General features: G+C 41.1%; 1 protein-coding gene across 7 annotated transcripts in view; it reads right to left on the reverse strand.

Annotated features, from left to right (window-relative positions):
• DCAF8 (DDB1 and CUL4 associated factor 8) overlaps window positions 1-24,573 on the reverse strand; it is a 49,204-nt gene extending 24,631 nt beyond the window's left edge. For 2 of the 7 annotated variants that reach the window (XM_078156193.1, XM_078156194.1), the window contains exons 1-5: window positions 23,374-24,468; window positions 9,511-9,590; window positions 6,182-6,858; window positions 5,207-5,347; window positions 1,873-1,967 (exon numbers count right to left, since the gene is read on the reverse strand). In XM_078156193.1, the coding sequence (XP_078012319.1) occupies window positions 1,873-1,967; window positions 5,207-5,347; window positions 6,182-6,858; window positions 9,511-9,559 (962 nt within the window). In that variant the 5' untranslated portion in view covers window positions 9,560-9,590; window positions 23,374-24,468. The other 5 variants (XM_020979586.2, XM_020979588.2, XM_020979585.2 and 2 more) reach the window with 5 other exon arrangements.
• Window positions 24,574-25,322: the final 749 nt, after the last annotated feature.

Genomic DNA, 25,322 nt, shown 5'->3' on the forward strand with positions numbered 1-25,322 from the left:
AGAATCCCCTACCTATGAATACAGTACAGCTGGGTTTGATTGCTCCACAGAATAGCAAGAGTATTCTAGAGATCAAAGAATAGTGTAGAAGGGGAAAAAACCCACGAAATGGGAATCAGAAGACTTCAGTTCTTTTCCTTGCTAGGAGACAATGGGCGAGTCACTTAACCTTAATTTATACTGAGTGACATTGGCCTCCTGGCTGTTCTTCTGAACAAGACACACCATCTCCTGACTCTGAGCATTTGTGCTGTCTGTTCTCTCTTTTCTCATCTCCATCCCCTGGCCATCCTAGCTTCCTTCAAGTCCCAACTAAAATCCTACCTTCTGCAATTCTTCTCTTGATTATCTCTCATTTAGCTTGTATATATCTTGTTTGTACGTAGCTGTTTGCATATCATCTCCCCCATTAGATTGTAAGTTCCTTCAGTGGAACTGTTTTTTACCTTTCTTTTTTTAATCCTTGTTGCTTAACAGAGTGCCTGGAACATAGAAAGCACTTAATAAATGCTTGCTGAATGATCTTCTATGTTTCAATTTTCTCATTAATAAAATTATAAAAGTTTCTCTAAATCCAAGCTCTAATACATCATTACACTTCACATCTCATATCCAGTCTACTTCCAAATCTTGCTCTTCTTATATAATATTTCCTATAATTAGTCACCCTTTAATCTCTATCCCTTCTGTCACTGGATTTAATATACATCCCAGGTGATCTCTTAACTAAGTTTTCTGCCTGAAGCATTTCATTCTATAATCTTCAATACTGCCAAAACCATTTCTTGTAGCACTATAGTGGTTTCCTGCTGTTCTATGAATCAAAACCATGATTCTTACCCAATTTTAAAACTTTCCATCAGAGCTTAATGAAGTTCACACTATTTTCTATATTCTCACCCTTCTTTTTCCTTGTGGCAAACTTGTTAAAGTCCCTTCATCTGGTGAATCTATCCTCAGCCCTCTACCAACCTATGCCAAATCTCTAAAATGAACTTCTCCAATTAAAGATCCCTTCCCTTTTTTTCCCCCCATTTGCTTTCCTTTTATCATTTAAGTGGCTCTTGAAATCCCACCTGCTTCAGTTCTCAGACTGAAAGGTAGGTTAATACTCCCCACATCACTATGTTACTTAAACTCTAGAAATACCCTCTTATCTTCTGACTCCACTATTTTAATGTACAGTGTACATACAACAGAATTCCTTGATAATGTTCATACTGAAACAAAACTAATACTTCTTTTAAAAAATAAACATATATCAGTCCTTTACTAAAGGCAAACACATTAGGATGAGAGTTGATTCAAATCCAAATTTACATTTAAAAATGAGCTGCACTACTTTATATTATTATACTATAATACATTTGTTTCAAGTCTACTATTTGTAATTTACTTTTTGAACTATTTGTTCATCCTTGTTTATCCTTTCTTTACATTTTTGTAAACTCCCAGAGGGCAGGGCTTACCCAACACAGCAGGTGACATATTTCTAGCAGATAAAGTGGTTGGCACCCAAAAGAATGAAGACTAGAAGAGCACTAAGGAATTGAAATCCATAGATAAAGTAATCTCAGGAGAAGCCACCTCCTCTTTCTCCCTTTCTATAAACAAAGTAGACTAACAGATGTTTCAAAACTCCTAGTCTCTCGCTAAGAAGAAAAAAACAACAACAAAACAAGTAGGGGATTAAGGAGAACATAATAAAAAGAGAAAAAATTAAAAGGAGAAACTACAGATTGCATAATCAGCAGAGAAGAATTCCACCTATTGTTGACATCTAGTACTGACTGAATGCAAAATTCAAGCTGAACAGAGAACTCTTGGCAGCATCACTGTTCTCAGGCAATGAGAACAGCCAGGGATACTTACGATGCTGGTCGGTCTTGTCGGAGGTCAATGGTGAAGACAACTGCATCTTCACCAGCAGATAGGAAAGTACAAGGGGAGTCTGGCTCCAGGGCCAACTATGGAAGACAAAAGAAAGGTGATGTGTATATAAAGATCACAGTCAGAGGTTCATGTAGTCCATTCCTCTATTTCTAGGCTAGAATGAATAGCACAAAATATCTACTTGCTAAAGAGATAATTTAAGCCTGTTCTCCCTTTCCTTGCATCAGAAGGTTGGTTTTCTGTATAGAGAGAGAAAGGTGGCTTACTTGATCTAGAGGAATATAGGAACATGAATGGTGAGAGAATTAAAGAAATTAATTGGGCCCCATAGCCCTTTCTCAAATGAACTAAATTCAACAACTCAGGAGTGAGGGTGAGGGTGCAGAAAGAAAGGGAAGGACTGAGATTTACTCTCTTCATCTTACAAAGCTCAGGCAGTCAAGAACAAGGATAGAGAATAGGCACTTCTCCTATTTTCTAATCTATCAGGGCTAGATGTTATATGAGTAACCCCTAAAGAGATCTCAGGGTCTATAACCATCTACTTAGAATTTTGGTGAGAAAGATGGAAAAGTTCCTAGTTTTGATGGCTGAAAAGATCATTGTGCTCACACCAGGGTGCGATGGCTGTAGCCATTAACACGATCTTGCTATGACTGCCTGGCCTACATTCCCTGCTCTAAATATGGCTCCTGGAAACACAGTGCTATTTGTAAGCTATCTGTCAGAACAGAAGAACTCTCACATGTGATGAGTCAGCTACTTACACCACAGTGCTATTAAGATGTTCCGAAGAACTGAGGGGAATAGAAAGGGTGGGAGACCCCAGCAATACAGTTTAGCATGGGAGCCAATCATTATCATTCATCATACACAGACATAACCCTCTACTCTTGAAGATATTCTCTTTCCATGAAAATAATAGCCATTCCCTCATTCTCTCTTCTTACTTTACAAAATAGAGGGTGGATGGAGAACAAGCAGGTACTCAGTTTTGCTTTGTAAGGAAAGGGGAAATAGAGAGGGAAAGGGACTTAAAAGAGTCAAGGGAGGGGGACAGCTAGGTGGCGCAGTGGATAGAGCACTGGCCCTGAAGTCAGGAGGACCTGAGTTCAAATCCGGCCTCAGACCAAACACTTGACACTTACTAGCTGTGTGACCCTGGGCAAGTCACTTAACCCCAATTGCCTAAAAGGCAAAAAGAGTCAAGGGAGGGTCACAGAATTTCAGAGTTGGAAGGAACCTTTTGACAGTCATACAGTCCTACTCAGATTTGAAAAGAAATCCTTGGAACATCATACCTGAAAAGTTATTCTCCCATCTTTGTTGGGAGACCTCTAGCAAGGTGCAACCTGCTAACTTCCCATGGTAGCCCATCTATTTTGGGACAGTTCTAAGTGTTAGGAAGTTTTTCTTCACATAGAGCCTAAATTTACTTCTGCAATTTCCACCCACTACTTTGAGTTTTACCTTCTGTGGCCAAGAAGAAAAAGTCCAGCCTTCATCTATGTGACAGCCCTTCATGTACTTGAAAATAGTTATCATATACCTCTAAGGCTTCTCTTCTCAAGGTTAAACTTTCCCACTTCTTTCAATCAATCCACATGTGCTCCTTTATTATCTTGGATGCCCTTCCTCTGGACACTCAGATCCAAACACAACAGTCTGGATCAGGGATTCTTAAGCTGAGGGTCTACAAATCTTGGTTTTTTTGTTTTTGCTTTAAAAAAAAACTATGACAACGATTTTAATATAATTGTTTTCTGCTGTAATCTTATGTATTTTACTTTATGCATTTAAAATCATTATTCTGAGAAGGGATCTATAGACTTCACTAAGTGCCAAAGGTGTCCAAGACACCAAACAGCTAAGAACCTAACTGGTATCTGCTCAGGGGAGAGTAGGGAGGGACTCTGACCTCCCTAAGTCCGAGAAGCTATACCTCTTTTAATGTAATGTAAGAGTGCAGTAGCTTTTCTGGTTGCCACTTCATGCTGTTTACTCATATTGAGCTTTCAGTCTATCAACAGGCTCAGTCTTTTTCAGATGAATTGTTATCTAGCCATTACCTTCCAATCTTATTCTTGTGAAGTTAACTTTTTTAACTTAAGAGTAACACTGTAATTTACCCCAATACTATTTAATCTTATTTGAATAAACCCAATATTCTAGCCCTTCAAAATCTTTTAAGTCTTGTGTTAGCAATCTCTCTCCACTTTGTGTCCTGAAAAATATGCCATCTATGCTTTTAGCCAAGTCTTTGCCAAAAATGTTAGACAGCATAGATCCAAGGTTTCCTGTAGTACTCTACTGAATACCTCTTTCCAAAGTGATGCAGAACCATTAATGACTTCCCTTGGGTATCAGACATTCAACCAATCTTGAAGTAACCTAATTATACTATCACCTAACTTACTCTATTTTTTCTAAAACACATGCATAAGATTTTGTTAAATGTTTTACTAAAATCTAGGCAAATTATATTTACAAAATTGCCCCAATATACCAGGCTAGAAACCTTGTGTAAAAAGCAAACGAGATGCTATTTTGGGATGACCTATTCTTGATGAAGCCATGCTGGCTCTCTGTGATCATCTTTTTTTTTTTTCCCTAGAAACTCATTAGAGTAGAGTTTAAACATGCCATTCTCTTCCACTTTTTAAAATCAAGACAATTTGCCCCCATTTCCATTCCTTTCTTTAATCCTCCTTTTTCTCCCCCAACATAGTTTTTTAGCTTCTTTCTGCAGTCCTTTCTTTTCCTAACCAGGAAAGCAGTTAGCCCTTTTGACCTTACTCTCACATGACTACCCCATGCCTTTATATTCATCTTTCAATCTTTCATCTATCCTTGTTTCCATCCTCTGCAAATGCTTTCAAAAATATGATTTGGCTAGTGAATTCCTCTTGCATCCATAGCATATCTTTAAACAACTACCCATTTTTCTCCTCCTAAGAATTGTTTCTCTTTGTGTCTCTAGAATTTTATTCTTGAGAGCTTCTCATCCCTCCTGGGCTGAATGTAGAATTTTAGTTCATGGAATCCTGCCTTTCTCTCCTCTGAACCCTTTGAAATTTGCTCACCAAAAAACTAAAATGCATTTCAGAATATTCTTAGCTTTATTCTCCTCCTATCACAAATTCAAATACAAAAGGTCACTTCCCCCAAAGTTTCCATCATTTCTATATCAGCAACTAGTTCTTCCTTGTTGGGAGGGATCAGCTTTAAAACAGAATTTCTCATTATTACTTCCTCCAATTTCTGAAGGATGAAATTATCATTAAGGTGAGACTGCAGAGGACTAGAAGGTTACCTTATGGGAGGCTCCCTTGTGCTGGGCAACACGCTTGGTGTTCTTGCAGCACTGTGTGGCGGACAGCTCTGCTACCCGCACCTGCCCATCACGGGCACACATGGCAAGAGTTGAATCACCACTGTTGGGAAGGAACTTGGCCTAGATCATGTAGGACAGGAAAAGGAAAAAGGAAATCAAGACTTATTAGGGTGGGACAAGTCATGACAATGGCCCTAGCAAAGTCTCTTTTTATTCAGTAGGTAAATGAACTGCATCAACCTAGAGACTGTGAGCTAAGCTCTCCGCCTTATACTGTTGGCTATTACAAAATTACTTCTTTTTATAATTTAGAAGGATAAAGGCAAAGAAAGATGGAGAGAGTGGGGGCTTCCAGGGTGCTGGATTATTATATAATGATAAAAGTGCTTAAGTAAACTGAGGAATAGGTTCATGGTAGGAATTAAGGAGAAAATAGAATGTGAGAAAATTAAGAAATACAGCAAGGAAAGAGGAAAAACCTAAATCCTTTTCTTGATTCTAGAAATAAATCAAAGAAATTTCCAAGGAGAAAATACCTGGTAGGGGAGTGGTCAGCAAGGAAGATAATGCTTGGGAAAAGTAATAGCACTTATGTATTTTGGGGATAGTGCGTAAATTATCCTGGGAGTCTAAGTATATCTAATATGTTCATTATGAATTCCAAGCACCCTGTATATGAGTTCTCCCATTCTTACCAGATACAGGGAAAATGGAGGGGAGTTTCCTCACAAGATCACTCTGTAGCTGGAACACAGGAATTCCAAAACTTTTGCTATATTAGAACCATCTTCATCTTACCATAGAATCAGATGCAGGACCTAGGAAGCCCTAATTCTAAACCCCACTACAGACAGGAAGATGATAAGTGAAAGCTCTGGCTTTAATTTCCAACTGACCTGGACAAATTATATACTATTTCCTTCTCTGATGCTACTATCAACGTTCTCGACTTACCTGGAAGACATTGCTTTTGTGGCCACTCTCAAAATCCAATACAGGTCGCCTCCGAACCCAATCCCATACCACCACCTTGAGGTCATCACTGCCGCTGGCCAGCCAGGTGCCACGCTGGTTAAAGTGCAGGGTATTGACACAACCAGTATGGCCCTCTAGCCCATGTTGCAGGCGGAAGCGCTGCACAAAGACTCGTGCTCCACAAGCTTCATACACAAAACGAGCACTTGAGCCCAGCTCCCTCTCTCTCAGGGCTGGGAGGGCCTGCCAGCGGGGCCGGGGCAGAGCTGATGTCTCTGAGGCCACCCAGTCCTCAAGGGCTCGTTCATCATCTGATGAGTCGTGTTCACGATTGGCCCGTTTGCGCTGAACTCGGCGCCGGGGCTGCTCTTCTTCCTCCTCTTCTTCCTCCTCCTCCTCTTCCTCTGAGCGGTCACGGACCCGGTTTTCATCATTAATGGAGTAGTGGCCAGTGTCCTCCATGCTATCAGAGTCCTTGTCTTCACCTGAGCTCTCTGTGTCTGTGCCTCGGCTTTCTGTGCTGGTGCGGTTGGGGCCACCCCCATCATCCCCGGTTAGGCTCAGGCTTAGGTCTGAAGCCTCGACCTCGATGCCTGAGGATGTTTCTCTCCCCTCTTCCGTCCCAGACATTTCCTCTGGACTGCTGGATAAACTTCCTATGTGGGAGAGGGGGGAATAGAAAAGATATCATGTAAGGAGTCAACAGCGGCCACAGCTTCAGTTCAGGAAATCCTAACAATGGGCTCAGGAACCCAGTTTGGCACTCTCATCTCATGAGCTTAAGAACAGCAATTTCCAGGGGCAGCTAGATGGTGCAGTGAATAGAGCACCAGCCCTGGAGTCAGGAGGACCTGAGTTCAAATCTGGCATCAGACCAAACACTTGACACTTACTAGCTGTGTGACCCTGGGCAAGTCACTTAACCCCACTGCCTCACCCAAAAAAAAAAACAGCAATTTCTTAAAGAATGACTTCAACCCTGTGAGGTTAGTTTGAATTTCATTATGACCACTTAGACTGAGAGGTTAAGCAGAGGGCTCAAGACAGAACAAGTGACATAAGCCACACCTGAGTTCAGATATGTCGATTCTAAATCCAACACTCTCCCTTATGCCACACAGGTGGGCCCACACCATAAGCACTCTGACGTAGATGGGTGCATAAATGCTGGCCAAGAATCCCGGGGAGTACTTGGCACATCTCCTCAGAGTCCTACTGCATGGGTATTGTTTAGCTGTACCTGGCACATCACTAATGAAGGAAGACAATAAAACATATCCTCATACAAAGTCTTAAGCATGACAAAGCAGCTCTCTTTGGCAAAAGCTGGTTTAACCATTCCTCGTCAGGGAAGAGAACTGCTCAACTGAAGTCTCTTAACTGCCAAAGAGGGAGTTGTACTAGCTCCTAATTAAGGAAATCACCACCATCTTCTATTTCCTATATTTCCCTATCTCCTGTTAGGATGTTTTTTGTCCTCTTCCACCATCACCCTATTTAGTGGAAAGAAATTCCAATAAGTAATCTGACTTACATGGGCATACGATAGGAGCAATAAAGACGAGTGGGGGAAAGTATTGATTCTCTCATTCTGTTAGTACTTGTATTTCTTAGTTCACTATATTTTGAGACTGCCATGTTGGGAATAATGAAATAACTGAGTCACGTTGGTAGATCAAATTTCCAGGAAATAGATACTGCATGATCCTGTCTTATTCCAATCAGTACCTGGATAGTAGACAAAATACCAACACGTCTACAACTCCTAACCTATGGCCCAGATGGGAAGAAAACAGAGAAAAGGAAAGACGAGGACAGGAATGGGCTTAAGTCCATCCCTGAAAGCACAAAGAGAGCTTCATGTACAGGTTCACAGACTGCTTTCATTTGGTTGTGGGTTTTGCCCCCAAAATCACACAATCACAACCAAAAGTTGCCAAGAATGGCAAAGTTTTTCAGAACAACCCCCCAATCTGGACCAAGAATTTGAAGCTAGTGTGAGATCCCACCTTACCAATAATGCCTTAAGGGATGTGGACCAGAGGGTAGAGTAAAAACAAAAAATTACTTAGCAGGGATCAGTGTGCTCTGTAGTTAACAATTCGGTTCCTTTCAATGGTAAATACGGCTAATGGTGGAAGTGGACAAGAATACCCTAACAGGTTTACAGACATAGAATAAAATAAATAAATTTATTTGTTATTTGGCAAATAAATGTATGCCAAATAAAATGGCAAAATCTTTTGCACCCTATCACAGTAATGATTAATAAAAATTCAGACACAAATCTGAATTCCATTGGAGCCCCAGCATCTTCTAGTTGAGGCCCTCAGGAATCTAACAATTCAACATGAATCAATTGCCATAATGTACTACAGCTTCAAACATCTCTGCAACGTCAAACCTTCTCTCATCCACCTTCTCTTACAGAAGTTAAACGGAAGCAGAAAAATGGCTCAAAGGATCAAGAAGTAGAACCAAAGTCAGCCACAGATACCCTTCTTTAACTTACGCTTCACTCCCTTTATGCACTCCCTTTATGGAATTTGGCCAGTATACTTGGACTGTAAAGCGTGAGACATGCTGGAATCTCTGTTTCCTCCATCTAAAGAAGCTTTTTCTAGACAAGCCTACTAGGCCTGACCAAGCAGCTACCACAAGCTTGTCAGCAGGAGTCTGTTCTGATCATCTGCAGGGTATGGACTTAACCAGTGCCACAGGCATTAGAATTCTATGGTGTTCTGTTCTCAGCTTTGCCTTGGTGCCCAGTGCTTTACAAACTGGTGGCACTGACCTCGAAAAAAGAAACCTTGTTTCCATTGCCTAGGTTTGTAACTTCATCTCCATTTAATCTCACTGGGTGGTTTGTGCTCTGGGATGAAAAAGAATTCCCCAGTGTCATTCGCAATCCCCAACCTCCCAACAAAGATCCCCTAGTTCCCATCATTGAAGGGATGTTCTAGCACTTTTTCCACTTCATCATCCAAGTTTACCTGTTCCCATATTCTCCCAATACTTTTCAGGAGTCCAGAAATAAGTCCTTAGGCCTCTCAGAGAAGTTTTTTATGTTCTCAACACTTTCTGAGATACTCAGATAGAGTTGAAGAGTAAATAGAAAGTAAAGTTCTTCAAAGATGTTTCCTGTATTCAAAACAACTTGAGGTCAGTTCACTTTAAGGAAAAATGATCTGCATTCTACTACTCAAGAGAAGAAAGACACCTCTACGGTGAATTTAAATTCTTCCAATAACTGTCCACAAAGCCCCAGTGATAGCAAAGAATATTTTTCTTCTTCCTTGGCACCTTACCATTTGCAAGGTCTGTTTTCCCATCTGTGCTGCTCCCTTTACCAGACATCTTGAGTTGTATTTGTTGTAGCCACCCTGGACTTAGGAAAAGAAAATGTAACAATTAGGAAACAATCAACCCTAAGGAGGACAGAAGAGAATCAAGGAGGTACAACAATCTTTGTCATATTCAGAAAGAAATTTTTTTTTTGGTTTACTTAACAAGGCTTCTCAGACAAAATATACAGCCTAGGCTTTTTTGGTCTAAACCCAGAAAAGGAACAGATCTTTGTTGGGGCTAACCACTATTTCCTTGCCTTGCTCACTGAGTAACTGCTCATGTCTTTGAAGTGAGGGAAAAGAAAACTGAAATAGAATCTGGAATGGTGGACAAATAGTAAATGACAGGTACTGCCAACAGAGAGCCCTAAGTTAATAAAAAATGCTGGCTTCTACATTTACCTCTAGACTCTAAGAATCATTTGTCATAAAAACTAGTCAAACGTAACCACAAGACTTGGGAAAACGCTCATGTTCATGTATGGGAGTCAAGTTAGAATTGGAAACTCACTTTATACATGAAGTAATTCAGGTTCTTCTAGGTAGAAGCCTCTTTATATTCTACTCAAATGGCTGGTTCCTAGCGCATTACAAGCAGTAAGCTATTAGTTGATAAGTGGTGGAGACTTAGGTAAGAGGAGGATCAGAGCTGGAATTAGAATCTCAGAACTCCTGACTTCCAGATCAGAGTGTGAAAGGACAACCATAACCATTTCTCTGGGGTCTAATTAAAGTAATGAAACAGAAAGCAAAGAAAGAAAAAGTTTTTGAATAATAATGGCCAATATTTCTACAAATTTCTCTCCTCTAATCTCTTTTTCTTAGCCCATTTTGTATGACAGCAGTTATACATTTTTTATTAAAACAACAATCCCTAATCTTGGTCTACCTAGGAGTAAAAGATACCTGGATTTTTTTTTCTTTTATACCACTGCAACTTTAGGCACAAGTCTCTCATTCTCTGGGCCTCATTCCCACCTCCCAAAAGATCCACAAAAAGCAAAGAATACTACATGTTCAGATCAGAATTGTAAAAAAGCCCTTTCAGTGCCTTAGACAAAAGGCACTAGAGAAAAACAAAGTGTGATTATGACCCTGGTCCCTGTCCCCAGGCACAGTGGCCTGTGATCTTTCAACAGCCCTTTCATTCCCATCACAATCATCCTAGAAGCAGCCCCATCTTTACCATTATCCCCACCCCCAATCTTCTAAGTAGCTTCCCAAAGTGTTTTCCAAGAGACAGCTGCCCAAAGATCACGGATAGCTGGGGAGAGAAAAAATATGCAATGACAAGACAGATGTTGAGTTTGAAGGAAGGATACCTGAAGTCTGTCTATTGAAGAAATGTCAAAAGAAAGCATATTTCTAGAGGCATAGAAGGAAAAATACCACACAGAGAGAACAGGAGAGTGTTTTCCAATGTGACCTGATTTCTTCCACTCTCTTCCATGCCTTACTTTTTTCAAACCGTCCTTGACACCGCATGTGCTTCCCCTGCCTCCCCTCCCCCCCCGTCCCTCCCGCCCTCACCCCAAGAGTCCTGCTTAATATTGTGCAGCATCTTTCCTCCATACTCAGGGTTTTACTGCTACTTTCATCAGATAAAACAGTCCAAAAAAGTAGGGAGAGAATATCCCATTTTGGAAGATGCAAAACTGAGCTATGAAACAGAAAGATGTTTGCTTAAGCTGACATGGTGAACTGAAAGTAAAGCTGGCAATTAAAACTCAAATTCTACAATCTCTATCATTTTCCAAATAAACTTGGAGTTGGAAGTGACCTAAAAGGTCATCTAAGTCCAACTCATACCTAATAAGAATCTCCTCTACATTTCCAACTTATTAAGTCAGAATTGTGCGTAGGCTCCTGTATTTCTATATCATACCTGCCCACTACAGTCTCTGAAAAGAAACAAACGAAGCCCTAAGGTCAGATTCCACTTAGCACCCCTGACAGGACTGAACTTCAAGATTCTTCTTGCTCACATGAAAAAATCATGTGGATTCAATATTGGCAGTTCAATTAAACATAAAGAATGATGATAATGGATAAATATCCCCTTATGACTACCTGTCAAATCCAATGGCTCCTTCTAAGTCTTTGTCCTCATTGACCCCCCTGCAGCATTTAATACAATTTACCACCCTCTCCTGAACACTCTTGTCTCCCAAAACATCGCACTTTTCTGGTACTCTAAATCCCTACTCTTTCTCCACTATTATTAGCTCCTCAACCTCTTCCTAACCCCTTAATGTTGACATTCTGCAAGATTCTTAATCTTCTCTTTTCTGTACTCTGATCCTAGGAAATCTCATTAACTCCCAATATTTTAATTATCTCCCCTATACAGATGAATACTAAATGTCTAACTTGTATCTCCACCTGCCTCCACGACATTTCAACCACTCTACAAGCATTCTATAAACACCAATGATGCACGAGGCCCTTAAGACACTAGAGATACAAAGATTAAAATGAGACAGTCTCTGCCCTCAAGTATACATTCTATCAGAGGAGACAAGAACAGGGACTAAATGGGGTGATTTCACAGCAAAGTTCCTCTCCCCATGCAGGTTGTCCAATTTATAGTCTTAACAATTGCCTAGGGGGGCAGCTAGATGGCACAGCGCATAGAGCACTGGCCCTGAAGTCAGGAAGACCTGAGTTCAAATCCAGCCTCAGACCAAACACTTGACACTTACTGTGTGACCCTAGGCAAGTCATTTAACCCCAACTGCCTTTAAAAAAAAAAGTTGCCTAGAACAATGAGAGGTTCAGGGACTTACTCAGAATCACACAGCTAGAATGGGTCAGAGGTAGAATTTGAACCAGGTCCTCAACCTGGCACTGAGGTCAGCCTCTTTTCTATCTACACTACACTGCCCGACATCTATAAATATATGCAGAACATATATGAAATAAATATAAGACAGTTTGAGGAGGGAGGGCACTAGCTGCTGGAGGAAATCAGGAAAAGTTTTATGCAGGAAGTGGCACCTGATTGAGTCCTAAAAGAAATAAAGGATTCCAAGAAGTGAGAGTACATTTCAGGCAACAGGAGAAAACCAGTGCAAAGGCACAGAGATAGGAGATTGAATGTCATGGGTAAGTAAGAGCAAGAAGGCCCATTTAGCTGGACTGTAGTGTGTACGTGGTATAATACAGAAGGCTAGAAAGATAAGTTGGTGCCAGGTTATGAAGGGGTATAAATGACCAAACAGAAGAAGTTACATTTTTTCTAGAGGCAACAGAAAGTCACTGGAGTTTAATTAGCCAGAAAATGACATAATAAGACCTGCCCTGAAGGAAAATTACTTTGGTGGCTATGTAGAGAATAGCCTGGAGTAAGAAAAGACAAGTGGCAGTCTAAAAGTTCTGCTGGTACCCCAACCCAACACATAGCTGTCTTTAAAGTATAATAAGGGCTGTCAAGCGGAAAGATTAGACTTGTTCTGCCTAGCTCCAAAGGACAGAATCAGAATCAAACATGTAATAGCTAAAATGAGGCAAGTCTAGGTTCTGTATAATGAAAAACTTCCTAACTCTTTCTTGTACTTTCCAAAAGCAGAGTGGCCTGCTTTAGGACTAGGATCCCCTTACTGAAGGTCTTTATGCAACGGCATGAATGAGTTGAATCAGAAGAAGGGATTCTTTCTAAGGTATGGATTAGACTAGATAGCAACTAATCTTCCTTCTAACCCTGAATTCCTGTGATTGAGTTGTTTTCCCAATTCTCATTACTATTCCTCTAGGGTCATACTGGCTTAGATGTCAAGGGAGTGCCAAAAGTCCAATTTCATACCCAAAGATAAATATTGTTTATGTGGTTATAAAGCGAGACTTGTTTTAAGTAAGTCAGTTCAGGTCCTCTGTAGGAAGAGATCCTTGATAAAAAATATTGATAGAATTAACTGCAGAAGACAAAGTTGGGGAAAAAGAGGACAGCAAGAGAGAATCCAGTGAATGATTAATTTGCTAACTAGATAGTTGGATAATTTGAAGACAAAACTTTACTGTCTGGAAACATCTAAAGGTCAAGACCACCCAATAATGGGAAGAATTGATTATGTAGTCTCAGGCAGTCGCTTTTCAGGCACTAGAGTTTGGCAGAATTAGCCCTGGATTAGGCATTAAAAGCCCCACTTTCAAGTACAAGTTCCAGTGTAAACTTGAGCCTTTCAGCAGCACGTCAATTTCCTTTTGGGATCAAAGCCCTAGAGAAAAAAAGTAGCACTACAGAAAGACAATAAAAATGCAAACCTTATCTTTGGAATAGGTAGTTATAACTCAGGGATGAAGAAACACAAATTTCAGGCACAAAATGATACTATGTTTATTTACATAGTGCATTAGATTTACAAAGCACTTTGTATCCATTATCTCCTTTGATATTTGTATCAACAGTATGTGGCAGACAGTATGTTGTATTACATCTCCATTTTATGGAAAAGTATGAAGTATTACATTCCCATTAGAGAGAAGACAAAACTGACCCAGAGAGGTTAAACGAAGGTCATATGTAGGCATGGAATTCAGAGCTTTTGATTCTAGTGCTCTTTCTACCAGGCCTCAGTGCCTTTCAAAACAAAGAAACCTAAAACCAACTAACAACCAAGGCAGTAGGGTTCAGAGGAAGACTAATTGCTTGAATTGGAAGCAGGCCAATATGCTGTATTTGTGACTCAGAACTCTTACAGAACAACTACCATGCAACACAATCCTAGTTCCTAATTTCCAGCTAAAAAATCACACTTGCCCAAATTCACTGTTCCCTCCTGAAACTTTTATCCCATTCCCAGCAATACCTAGGTTCACCTTGAACATCTTCCATATTAATACCAATTACTGCCAACCATGCTGGTTTTAGAAGAGCTCCTGAGCTCTATGCTCCAGGTAACTGCGAAGTTTAATTAGATTAATTCTACTGCGTATGTTCTAAAAATAACCCCCACCAAACTGAAAATTAACTAGTAAACTGTTAGGGAAAAAAGAAAATCAGAGGCCATTTTAATATCTATTTTAGGATTTCCAGTGACCCTGACATCACATATCTTAATAGAACAGGGCTTTCAAACATTAACCAACATATGACAAAACATTAACTAAATCCAAGCATAGGCAGAAACAAAGTACAGGGTAAGAAGATTCATGTGAGCAGAGCCATCAAGCCATCTCTTGTCCAAAAGTACAGGGATTACTTTCTTGTACTGATAGCAACAAGAGAGATCTGCACAAGAAACCACGTTAAGGTAGGATCAGGTAAAACTGAATAACTGAAAAGTTAAAACTAACAAGACCAACTAGATTAATGAGAGTTGACCAAGGTAACCTGCATGTTACAATGTTAAAAAAAAGTCAGAAGCTAGGTCTCCACATCAGGAATGAGGCAGCCAGGAGAATTTCTATTTCAATAAAAGCCTCCACTCAGTCCAATCAGAAGCCCTAGTAAGGCTCAATATCCCCCAGCTCTTCATTCCTTATTGTCAGTGATGATGAATGATATCCAAAATACTTACTTGAGTGAAGTAGCATAGAAAGAATGCTATTAATTTTCCATTTTTATTCTTATCTGCTCATTGTCTAATTTCTTTTGAATACTTGTTGAACTGCCAGAAGTGGTGGTACAAAGTTGTAATTCCTGCTGCAAGAGAGGCTGAGGCTGGTGGATTACTTGAACTCAGAAGTTCTGAAATGAAGAAGGACTAAGCCCAGCACCAATATGGTGAGTCCCCAGGCCTGGAAGACAACCAGGCTGCCCTCCAGGCTGTTGCTTGAATGGAGTACTGGCCCAGGTTAGAAAAAGAGAGTAAGTCCAAAAGTCCAAGCAGATAAGTATTGAGATCAGGCCCATAAATGACCATTGAACTTACAGCCTGGGTGAGATAAGGAAACTCTTTCTCAAAAGTTAAAAAAATGTAAAAAAGCAAAAAACACCAAATGGCTGTGGAATTGAACTGAATTTCAGATCTAGGATCCACACTAACTGGGCTGACAGTCTTTCCCTTAGTTTCAATAGATACAAATATCAAGAAATTAATGTTGCCCTTCATGTTATCAAGATAACTCTATTCCCAACCCTGATCCCCTAGCCCTGACACATACACTTACCAAATCAGTGTAATCTCTAATGTTCTACAATATTCTCAGTATTCCCTAGCTCAGTTTTGCCCAACACTCCCCCATTCTGATTACCGGGTAATTTAAAAAGAATTTGAATGTTAGAAAACTTCATAATTTGCTCTAAAAATCAAAGGGTGAGAGGAGACTTCAGTTACTAATAAGATAGGAATGTGAAAGCCATCCAGTGTCTGAATTCTCTTGGTAAGGTAGATATCTTATACCATTGCAGGCTGAACAGCTGCTTGTGGCTGATCTGCATCCAAAGTCCAAATCCGCTTTTTTGTCATGGGCCCCACATTCCATCTGGAATCAACCAGTCCTCCCTTTTCTGCAGCCCTAATTATTGCTTTGTAGCAAAACTGATTCATTTAAAATCTATTCTTGGGGCAGGTAGGTGGCACAGTGGATAGAGCACCGGCCCTGAAGTCAGGAGGACCTGAGTTCAAATCTGGACTCAGACCAAACACTTGACACTTACTAGCTGTGTGACCCTGGGCAAGTCCTAAAAAAAAATTTTTTTTTAAATTAAAGAAAATAATAAAATCTACTCTTCTCATCCTTTTTCTTTCTATATTTTAATCAAAACCACAACTTCTAAGGAATGCTACTAAGGCTAAACAGTACAGTAAATAGTTACTAAATAAGATAAAAGCTTTATACAGCAATACTGATGAGGTGACCCAAATGTTATTTAAAAATATTCTACTGAGAGAGGTGGTTCCTCAGTTCAGTAGTCTAAAGTTTCAACTCATATTGAGAGTTCTAGAGGGAGAAGAAAACCTATACCTATCACCTGCTGCAGTGGAAGGGCAGAAAAAAGAATTCTAACTATTAAGGAATTAGGGGAACTAAGCATACTGTTCTACCATAAATACTACAATAATACATCAACTATGTGACTTCAGATTCAATCCAAACGATAGGTTTTTACCACCCCCCAGTGGCCCAAGTGGATACCCACAGGTTATTTCACCAAGAAACTGTATCACAGGCATCAGGTCTGGAGGGGAACTTTTTTCCTCTAACAAAAAAGAAACCAGAATTTGACTGTAAATACTAAATACATCATTCTTTTTAGATTAGCTGGTTCACAATTCTTTGACAATCATTTTTCTTCAAAAAAAAAATTTAACTACATTGAGACTTAAAAGAATTTCATGGTGGGTTCCTCCACCATTCCCACCCCACCCCTCCCTTATTCTCAGGCTGTTTGGGGTCTTGAATGTGTTCTTCCAGACTTCACATAAATTACATATGTTCTAAAGGGGAAAAAAAGGCAGCTCTTTTAATTTATCTATTTTACTATACGGACCTATTTCTAGATTTCTACCTATTGGTATCATACTACGTTGCCTAGGCTGTACTACTGCATTACACTCAACACCAAACATAGGCAAAGCCTAAGAAAATCCTGGTGCCAGATTCAAAACTGTCCTCAAAATCTCCAGAAAGCTTTGCTGTGATTTTCACAACTTCCTTGAAATTGGAGGAAAAGAAATTTTCTCCATGGGGTCCATCATATAAACAGCATTCTTTCATTTTTCTCCAAGTTCCCCTTTTCATTCTTGAAGATATATAATATACCCAAGACGAAGGCCCTTAAAGCATTGTCCCAGTAAGAACCCCTATAGGGAGTTATCTACTAATCCAAAAGGAGTTAAAGAATGAAATAAGAAATGGAGTTCATTATTATGCTGCTTACAAGAAATATATTCAGTACCAATCATACGGCCAAATCAAACTATATGCATAAGGGTGTCTGTGTGTTTGTAGCTAAGTTTTTTTTCTCAGTACCTCAGCCAAGCCACAAGCCAGGTGCCTGTTTCTTCATTTCTCTATGTAGGACCTCCTCTGTCTGTTCAAATCACCAGCTCTTCTTTCAGAACCTTCTCCCTATGTGGTTACAGCCTTTTGTTCCTTACACTAACTACAGTGTCCCACAGGGAATGCCAGGCTGCACTATAACCCTAGGAGCAGAGGAAGCCCCTGTGAGAAGGCCTACAAACTCTTAAAAATAACGATGTTCAGGTTCCCTCACTTCAATATAAAGGATCCTAGACTGAATAACTTCTAAATTTTCCATTTTGTTTCTATCAAGGAACTCTAATAAGTTAAAGAACTGACAGAGACACCAGCTCCTATGCACACAGTTGGTTGCAATAATTTTTTTCAACAATTTTCCAAATATCTCTCAGGCAAAGAAGCATTGCCCAGGGGCACTGAAGAGCAAAAGCCCTGCATTCACCCAAAGGTAGAACTCACGGGAAAACAACCAAGGAGAAAATGAAAGGCAAGAACATCCAGAAAAGTCACTCCCATCTTTGTCATGTTAGAGGACAAGGTCTAACACTTGAGTAAGGGTCACAAAGCACACACCTGAAAAATACAGCAGCAAACACAGCAAGCAGGAGGTTGGAAGCTAAACCAAGATAAGAAAAACTCCTATTGGCAAAGGCAGGGCCCACTGAAACTTTCTGGCTATGTAAAGAGGAATAAGGAAATAGAGAAATGGTAGGAGAGAAAGGACATTGGTGATTCAGATTGAAACAAAACCAGAGCTACCTAAACTAATGACAAGCACCTCTGTTACTCTTTGGCTCTAAAATTAAAATTAAAAAGCTGTAATGGTAGTAAAAAGCAGTGTGGATGAAGAACTAGCCTCAAAGCCAGGAAAATCTATGTTCAAGTCTTGCCTTGGACACTTATGACCCTTGGGAAAGTCACTCTCTAGGTCCCAAGCAGCTCTCTAAGTTGCAGATAAGGTGCTAACCTAAATTAGTAGGAATTTCCTCACCAAGAAGTTCCCCATACCAATAAAATCACAAGGCCAATCTCTGTTCCCATATTACTTTTCAACTCAAAATTTTAAAGTTAAGAATTTAAAACATGATATGCATATAATTCTCTCACCCACAAAGACTGCCAAAACTCTGTACTTGTCCATTCTCCAATTACTTTAACATTCTCCTAAGAGTCAACACTGCTTCTAAAAAGTTAGGAAGTGTTTGCTTACTCCCACTTAAGAGAAAACTTGAATCAGTTACCAGAAAGTAAAGTATCCTAAGCCAGATCAAGACTAAGGAATCAACTAAATTACCATGCTTATAAAGGGCAGTTTTAAAATAACATTAAAAGGTCTATCTAAAAAATCCCATTGATCTATGAGGTCTATATAAAAAAGCCCAGCGATATGTGATTGCATATAGACACAAAACCTTTCTTCTCCATGCCTGGGGCTGAGTATCTTTGTTGCCTAAGTCCTAGCTGGCTGAAGGCTGAGTAGAGATAAGGACCTACCTTAACAAGGATAATCTGTAAAATTGCTACAAACAAATAACTGAGAGTTGACTCTACCACCATAGTCAACGTGTCAAGAATATTACACCAAATAGCTTTAGAAGTAAAGTCAAACTCTTCTGTTCCTTTCCAAAACTAAGGGTTTATAATTCCACGGCACTTTACAGACATAACATCTTTACATCTGATATTCTTACAACCCTGTAGGCTTTATTATTCACATAGGAAGCAGATTCAAAGAAGTCAAGTGATTTGACCAAAGTCACACAATTAAGTGACAGACTTGGGAACTAGATCTTCTGAATCCAAGTCCAGGGCTCTTTCCACTACACGAGGATGGGAAAGCTCTTAAGATACTTTCTGAATAACTGTCAGCACAGTGGGAAGAAAGAAGTACTTGGAATCTTAAGAAACGAATTTGAGTCCTGGCTATGACCACTTCTGTGGGCCTCAATTTCTTCACCTGAAAAATAAGGGGATTTCATTAGGTCATTTCTAAGGTTCCTTCCACCTCTAACATCTGTGATGCTGATTCAATCTACATATGAATTTTTTTTAACTGTCATCACTGGAACTTTATACCAACTTGACTATACTGGTATACACATTCTTATTTTTTAAGACACTTTATTAGTTAATCCTCCATTAAATCTGATGCTTCCTCATGAAATGAAGGTGACCTACAGATTCTCAAAGGCTAGGCTGCAGAGGTGTTTCACTCTAGCAGGTCCTACCAAGCTGGAAAGATTTGAGTAATAAACTGTATATCTAATCCTATCTTTTACAGGAAGCCTTTCCCAACCCTACTTAATTCTAGTGATTTCCTTCTTTTAATTACTTTGTTTTTATTCTGTACAGAGCTTGTTTGTGCATATGTCTTTGCTTGTGGTGTCCCCCATTAGACTGTGAGCTCCCTGAAGACAAGGATTATCTTTTGGCTCTTTTTGTATACTTAGGGCTTAGCACAGTACCTGACACGTGGAAGTCGCTTAATGTTTTTTTTTTGTCTGACTGAGTAATGTTTCAAGGATTAGTGCAGTTAAAGTCAGAGAGACTCATCACTAAGTTGGCCACAGTGTGATGAATTTTTTGGCTGTAGTAATTCTTAAAGACTACCTACTAAATTTATAGAGGGATTACAGTGAAAAGCACATCCACAATGACAAAATAATAAATTAACAGAAATATCAAATTGTCTTCAACAAGCCCTTGTAGAAAATGTGTCCTAAGCTCTGAGAGATTTCTATAGCCTGCTCTCCTTAACACATTATTCCAGGTACAAAGTTTTTAGAATATCTTGAAAATCAGAGAAAGCCCCTGAACCTACCCATTTTAAGAGTCACATACGAGTCGAGCCAACTGCTAACTCCTGTACTACACCACAGCTCTCCAATAAGCAGGGTTGAATTAAACTTTCTGGGTGATAGTTAACTGGGCATTTCTCATATACCCTAATTAGAATCATTAATCTGAGGGGGGCAGCTAGGTGGTGCAATGGATAGAGCACCAGCCCTGAAGTCAGGAGGACCTGAGTTCAAATGCGGCCTCAGACACACAACACTTACTAGCTGTGTGACCCTGGGCAAGTCACTTAACCCCAACTGCCTCACAAACAAACAAACAAAACAAGAATCATTAATTTGGACAGCAGAAACAATTTAGTGATATATATTCACATATTCACCAGAGAAACAGAGGTAATAAGGCACCTCAGGAATATGAAACTGCAAATCTTGGATTTGGTGCAAGCCAAGCCCTGAAGAGTAGGATACTTTGTCTACAAGCTGGATTTCTAGAGCATGTTTCCTTTCAAAAAGTGCTTTTGATGTCCCAACATCCAGGACTGCTTTCTTGTTTTCACTAGATGCAGAAGAAATGCTTTCTTTTAGGTCCCAGTGTATCCAAGTGTCTATCAGGGGAAAAAAAAACCTGTCATTTCTGTCTGATATGAGTGTCTTCACCTCTTAGCTCGGAAATTAGACTCAGGCTATTATTGAAAGCTATTATCCTGCACAGTGGCTTGAGTGAAACAAACAGCTTTCATCCCAAATCCTATCAACTTTCCCAGTTTTCTCCAATACCATTGTCTACTCTCCAGGGCTACAGTCAGGCAAGAAAAGGGACAGGAAAGCCTGCTTCTCCCTGTACTATCCTCCTATTTGATAGCCCAATCTGGTTCTCTGAAGATGAAGCCATAAACTCAGAACTCCTGGCCTCCTGTTCCCTGTTTACTTCTAAAAGAAATGAGATCATTTCATGACCTAGTTCTGGGAGATGTAACCTGTTATCAGGATTGTGTTTAAAAAAAAAAGTTTTCTCCGTTAGGGAAGAGAAGAAAATACTATTTAGGAGCACTAGGAGAAAAGAAGAAGAGAAGGAATTACAATATAGTAAAGTTCTGATCATATGTACTAATGTAGGGAAGGCCAAAATAACAAACAATTCAAATATCACTTATATTTAGCTCTGACATGCAGTCAGACACGAGCATTCACATATTCACTATTTAATCTCAACCTGACCCTTATAGCTTAATAGTTGGATTACAGACTTAGGATCTTACTTTTTAAAGAGTAGGAAGTACCCTTACAAGCCATCCAGTCAATACCCTCATTTTACAGATGAGGAAACTGAGGCTCTGAGAGGTTAAGTGACTTGCCCAAGGTCACAAAGGACCCTACTGGATCATATAAGGGAGGAGAAGTGCTGGGTGATTGTGAATAACTCACAAAGCAGATTCGTGAGAGCTAACTAAAGAAAAAACACAATATTACTTCAGAGAAAAACTTCTACCTTTTATGGAAAGCAAAAGTATTATCTGATGAATAATTTACTTAAATCTACTGGAATGGCATATAAAGGGGCAGATTAAAAGGCTCACTAGCTATCACTGTCATGTTCAGAGGCAAGCAACCCTAGGTATTTCCCAACATGACACTCTGGGACAAGGGTTTTTAACCCAAGGTCCATGAACTTGCTTTTTCAGTATTTTGCTAATTATATTTCAATATAATCAGTTTCTTTTGTAATCCTGAGTTTTATTTTATGCATTTAAAAACATCATTATGATAAAAGGTCCATAGGCTTTGACAGTTTGCCAAAGGGATCCATTATACAAAAAAGGTTTAAGAAACCCCTGCTCTAGGAGACATAAAACTCACAAATCACTTTTCTTCCCCTATTACAAATACAAATATACTTTGGGATCCACCAGCTGCACTGTCCAAATTCACCACCATAAAGCTCACATAGTCTGGACAGGTCATATCACCCTCTACTTCCAGGAAAGTTGAAAGATACATATAGAAACCTCACTGACATTAACATTTAAATGTAAAGTACTCTGAAGAGCACCAAAGAAACAAAGATTATAATTTTTCTACCTCTCCTTTCACCTACCACAGTCACCAAAATGGACTGTTCTGATACACGACATAATCCCTATATTCATTAAAAACTTCCCAGACTAACCAGGAAGACCTTTTTGTTTTTAATCAATGACTATTACCCAAGAATACCCTGGTTCTCCCAAAATACTAGAGCTCTAAGTAATAATCTTCAAAGATCTGCGGTTTTATCATCATTGATGCAGGAAGCAGATGGCTTCATGAGTTAACTGTGATGAAAAAACTCAGGAAGCCAAACTTGGTAATAAGCTTCTCAAAATGTGATCAGCCCAGTTCTCAGGCGATAGGTCATCATCGGGCCTTTACTCATAGCTTTTCTTGGTTGATAGGATCTGTAAGAGTTTGAGTTCTAAAAGTCCTGTAGCTTTCAGAAGCCAGTCATATCCATGCCAGGATAAAGAAAAGGAACAGGGCTTTAATGAAAGGATAATAATCATAGTGGCTCAAAGTAACATAACACTTTTAACAGTTTACAGAGAACTTAGGCGTCAGACAGACATCCTCTTATCTCTCCCTAGCTTTGAGAGGAACAGGTGTTGTGTTCTGACTTTAGAGGGGGTAAATTCAAGACCACAAGAAGGGAAGAGATTTAACTTGACTCAGTGGCAGAACCAGTTCAAAGGCAGACTGATTCCCAGTCTATTAACAATGTAAAATGCAGGGCAGACACCAAACAAATGAAGGAAGTCATGCATCAGCACAAGGAAGGTACATTGACTTTTGGCACAAAAGGAGCTGTTCAAAAGCAATACAGCAACAGTTTAGGACAGAAAATAAAGACTCCCACAGCCAATTAAACCTGCAGAAGAAATTCTGGTTAGTCAAATATAATGACTAGAGTTGGATCAAAAAAACAGGAACACCACCCTATGTTTTAGGGAAAGCCTGGTAGAATGTTTATGAGTACAATGGTCAGCAACTGAGCATAAAGGCAGGGCCTGATAGAATCATTTATGTCCTGAGCCCAGGAATTTAAAAATTGATTACAACTCCTACTCACCTTCCCACTTTATGGCTGAAGTAAGGCCTGGCTGGACTCCTGAGAAAATAGCTCTGTAGATTCACTGAAGGACTGAGAAAAGTTACAATTTAAATGGCAAAAATGTCATACCTAAGGAACATTGGAATATACAAACACCCCTTTTTGTAGCATACTGTTCTGGCTCACACTGAACTATTTAAGGTAAAAAGTGAAATATTTATCTTATGTGACTACTGAACATCTAAAAAGTACACAGGGGTGCAGAAAAAAACGGAACCAGGCCAGCCACAGGTCTGAAACTAGTTCCATAATGGAACATGAAATTCATTTTTTAAAAAAAAAGGAAAATTAGAATCCTTTCAACAATAAACACGGAACCCAAAGAAAACTGCAAATAACAAGAAGCCTCAGCGTAGGGAGGAAGTCACCTAGAGAATGCTGATAAACGCCAGAGCCAGTTTGTTTACACGGAGACTCCAGCAACATATCATAGGAGTCAGAAATTCAAGCCACCAGATGCTTTCCTACTAACGGGGTCCAAATTGGACCGTTCTGGGGGTGAGGTGAAAGGGGGACCTGAGACTCGAGAAGCAGGGAAGAAATGACGCCCAGACCCCCGAGGCTGCTTCCCAGAGGCGGCCCTGACCCCTGCCCTGCTGCGAGAGGCAGCATTGGGGCCTGTACATTTCAGGGCTGCGCGAATGGACCCTGGCACCGGCGAGGGTCGAACCAAGTTCCCAGGGAGAGGGAATTAAGGTCACCCAAATGAGGTGTCCGGCAGGGAGAGAAGGCAGCTGGCCAGGGAGGACTGAAGCGAGGACAGGCCGAGGAAGGGGGAAATCGGGTCCCACAGGGGAAACTGGTTCAGTCTTGGGACAAGGAGGACCGGCCGCAGGGGAGAATGGGGGACAAGCCCGGGGAGAGGGGGGCAGGCTGGGCCGCAGCGGGACACGGACCGAGCAGGTCAGAGGGTGTCCGGCTGGGGCGGTTATAAGCCCGGGAGCCGGCGAGGCTCAGCGCCCTGCTCCCCGCTTCGGGGCATCCTCCTGCCAGCGGCTGCTCTGGCTGCTCCGGGCCGGGCCGCCTGGTCCGCTGCCACCGCTGCCGCCGCCATCTTACACTGGCCAGCCGCCGCCACCGACGCCACCGACGCCGCCGCCGCCGCTGCCGCCGCCGCCGCCGCCGCCGCCGCCACTCTCTGCGCTTGCGCCTGCGCCGCCGCGCTTTCCGGCCCCGTTTGCGACGAGGCGCCCGAGGAGACCTGGAGAGTGGGTAGGGCGCGAGATCCCGTCCCCCAACCCTTCTCTGCAGTCGCGCTGGGCGGGGTGAATCTGGCGGCTAACGGAAGACCTGAGGTCAAGCGCGTGCGTGTTGGGGCTCCAGAAAGCCCCGAGGCAGTGACTGAGGCGCTGCTTCCACTGGCGGAGGACGAAACTTGTTCTGGACCGTCACCGGCTCTGACCAAAATAGTCTCCGCATCCTAGGGGCCTAGCAGAGCACCTGGTCTGCGCCCAGGCGGCGGTGTGCCTACTACGAGGCACGGAGCCAGGACATCGGAGCGGGAAGCCTCGGCCGGGACGTGCAGCCTCCGCCTCGCGAGGCACGCGGCTGCCCGGTCGCCAGCCCTTCTGCAGCGGCTTCGGCAGCCCTGCGCCCGGGGAAGACGCGTCTCCTCCGGGCTTGAGCTAATTTCCGCCGAGCATCTCCGAACGACGAATCCAGCCTTCCTCTGAGATCGGCCATTTCCACGTTTGTCTGATTGTTTGGGAGTGGGGCTCCAGGGGGGCGGGGGTAGGGTAGGAAAAGCTTAGGAGGTGGAGCGATGTATGGTAAGACTCCCGAAAGTCTATCCTCTGAGTTGTGGCCTTAGGAAAGCCATTCCTGCTTTCAGGCTCTTGGGGTTATGGGCTGAGTCGGGGGCTGGATGCCATTAATGAGCCTGAGCCAGGTGATGGGAAGGAGAATAG

This window comes from Phascolarctos cinereus, unplaced genomic scaffold, assembly GCF_003287225.1.
Source record: "Phascolarctos cinereus isolate Bilbo 61053 unplaced genomic scaffold, phaCin_HiC Scaffold_5;HRSCAF=322, whole genome shotgun sequence".
Classification (NCBI taxonomy): Eukaryota; Metazoa; Chordata; class Mammalia; order Diprotodontia; family Phascolarctidae; genus Phascolarctos; species Phascolarctos cinereus.